The 2,852-nt window shown below is 42.6% G+C and overlaps 1 protein-coding gene across 1 annotated transcript; it reads right to left on the bottom strand.

Annotated features, from left to right (window-relative positions):
* Positions 1-1,011: 1,011 nt before the first annotated feature.
* EFCAB1 (EF-hand calcium binding domain 1) lies at positions 1,012-2,751 on the bottom strand (the record flags this gene model as incomplete). Its single annotated transcript, XM_010144105.1, has 2 exons — positions 1,012-1,116; positions 2,554-2,751. Coding segments are annotated over 2 exons (303 nt in total), but the record flags the coding sequence as incomplete, so codon positions are not given.
* Between the last annotated feature and the right edge of the window lie 101 nt (positions 2,752-2,852).

The following is a 2,852-nucleotide window of genomic DNA, read 5'->3' as shown; positions in this document are numbered from 1 at the left end:
GGAAAGCTGCACAGCAGAGAAGGACCTGAGGTTGTTGGTCCACAGCCGATTGAACGTGAGCCAGCAGTATGCCCAGGCAGCCAAGAAAGCCAATAGCATCCTGGCTTGGATCAGAAATAGTGTGGCCAGCAGGAGTAGGGAAGTGATTGTTCCCCTGTACTCGGCACTGGTGAGGCCACACCTTGACTACTGTGTCCAATTTTGGGCCCCTCACTTCAAGAAGGATGTTGAGGTGCTGCTAGAGCAGGTTCAGAGAAGGGCAACGAAGCTGGTGAAGGGTTTGGAGAACTTGTCCTATGAGGAGCGGCTGAGGGAATTGGGAATGTTTAGTCTGGAGAAGAGGAGGCTCAGAGGAGACTCTATCATTCTCTACAACTACCTGAAAGGAGGTTGTAGGGAGGTGGGTGTTTGTCTCTTCTCCCATGTTATGAATGACAGGACAAGAGGCTATGGCCTTAAGTTGCATCAGGGAAAATTTACGTTAGATATCAGGAAAAATTTCTTTACAGAGAAGGTCATATTGAGCATTGGAACAGGCTACCCAGGGAGGTGTGGAGTTCCCATCCCTGGGAGCATTTAAAAGATATGTAGATGTGGTGCTGAGGGACACAGCAGGGTGAACAGTTGGGCTTGATGATCTTAAAGGTCTCTTCCAACCAGATGATTCTGTGATTCTATGATCTACTTCTTTCAAATTTTGTGTGTGAATACAAAACCATTAATTCTGTCAAAAATGTATACTGTAGAACAAGCTTCAGTTCGAATGCTGGTTTTTTGTAACCAACAAAATAAGGTGGCAGCTATGCTAATGGTAGTTCACACAGAAAACCCTTTGTCTCACAGAAGCCACTTCAGAACTCAGTTTCATTGCATTAAGCTACACAGAAGAAAATTCTTCAATTACCAAATACGTCATAATAGTAACTACTAAATTATAACAAAAGCAATGTGTAATTTAATTGTCATTAATTCAATTGCTACTAATATTACTAGCATACAGGTAAATCTTACATTTAATCCTTTCTTCCAAAGTCCCCCGAAGAAATACTGATAAGCCTTCCACCCATTCCACCACACTGATGCAACCATCGTTGTCTCTATCAAAAGTGCGGAACACTGCGAAGTGTATTAGATACATTTTAAATTTATATAATAGAAGAACACAGACAACAGAATATTTTCTTAAATTCAATGAAAATACAGACGTTTCTCTGCTTTCACCAAGGTATGACTACCCTTCTTGAATCTTTTTAAGATGGGACAACAGTTTGCTCATCTTGCTATTGTTTTCTAGCTTAAACAACTACAGAAAGTATGCTTCCATGCAGATGTAAACCAAATAAACCAATATCCCTTACACTAAGGCATATTTGCATACAGAAGATGTTAATTACTGAGTTTTGTCTCAGAAAATCTTGGAGAAAGTAATCCTAGGAACAATACATAAATATTTCAAATATACAAAGAAAAAATAACTTTCTCCTGTCTTTCACGTACCAAAATCTTTCTTCTTCTCTTTTACCTGAAGAAATCTATCTTCCAGCTTCACTATTCATACAGTCTGTATTTCAAATCCAAGATATAAATCAAAGCATCAACTAACATCTGTAATAATTCATATTTTACAATGTTAATTAGTAAGCTGCCTACAGGAACACCTCTACATGCAGAGCCAAGCATTTTGGAACTGGAAAACAACAGGTTTGCTTTTGCAAACTGAAATCAGCCCCCCCATATATAAATTACAATAAAAATAATTTTAAGAACGTGTCTCTGTAAGGTATCTTCCATGACACTTGACTTGTTGCATGAAATGGCAACAAGTTTTTATTTTATGGTGATTAAATATCCCTCCTGCTATAGAACAAAAGAAAGTTGAACCAAGAGGTGGCTCTTGGCAGCCTGAGACTGAGTGGCACAGTCACACCTCCTCCACACACCTGTACATCAGGTATCATTCATGTGACTTTCACAGCAACTGCAAAAGTGGCCCTCATGTTATGAATTTGTGAAATCACCGATTTTCCAGGCATTTGGCTCATTCCTCTCATCTCCCAGCACTGTCTGCCTAGTCCCTTCAGTGCTGTTCACAGCAACTCTATTCTAGAAGTCATCTCCTCTAACATGATGCCCTTCTGGGACTTGCAGGCCCCAGACAGAGGTGCCCACCACCAGAGGTGCAGCTCTGCAGTTCCCGGTGACACCACCGGAGGAAAATGACACGGTGCTGCCCTCTTCTGTCACGACACTGCGGCGACCGGGAGAGAAACAGCCACAGGATGGCACTACAACTGCCTCTCTGGCTGGTCTCCCGGGTACAAGACCACGAGCTGTCCTGAAGTAAGGCAAAATTATTCCATATAAATTAAAAAAGGTATCTGTTACTCAGCAGCTCCTAGGCATAACTCTTCCTTTGCTGTCCTTACAGGGGTGAGATGGCACTATTTTGGTGAGATGATCTAGGCATGCTCATCGGATTAACAACCAAACTAAAGTTTTAAACTAAGGTTTAAAACTAAAACCTTCTCTCCTTTTCAGGCCTATCGGTCTCACCTGCGTCCATGAACATGTCATCTGTCATGCCAAACGCCCTGTGAAGAGTGACTCTGAACATATTACGGTCAAAGCCGACTGCAGCAAAGCGGTTCTTCGACTCGGCCACCAGCGTGTCGTAGAGCTTGATCAGACATTCCACCTCGCTTTTATCAACTGACCAGTTGAAACACAAGCGAACATATTTCATAACCTCAGCTGGCAAGAATACACGGCAGGCACAGGGAAGCTACAGGGTCCGGGCAACCTCAGGTGTTTACTATCACACCGACACCCCACACCCCTCCACCCTGTACCCG

This window comes from Buceros rhinoceros, unplaced genomic scaffold, assembly GCF_000710305.1.
Source record: "Buceros rhinoceros silvestris isolate BGI_N320 unplaced genomic scaffold, ASM71030v1 scaffold16469, whole genome shotgun sequence".
NCBI classification, from domain to species: domain Eukaryota; kingdom Metazoa; phylum Chordata; class Aves; order Bucerotiformes; family Bucerotidae; genus Buceros; species Buceros rhinoceros.
This window is presented reverse-complemented; position numbering and strand designations above follow the sequence as displayed.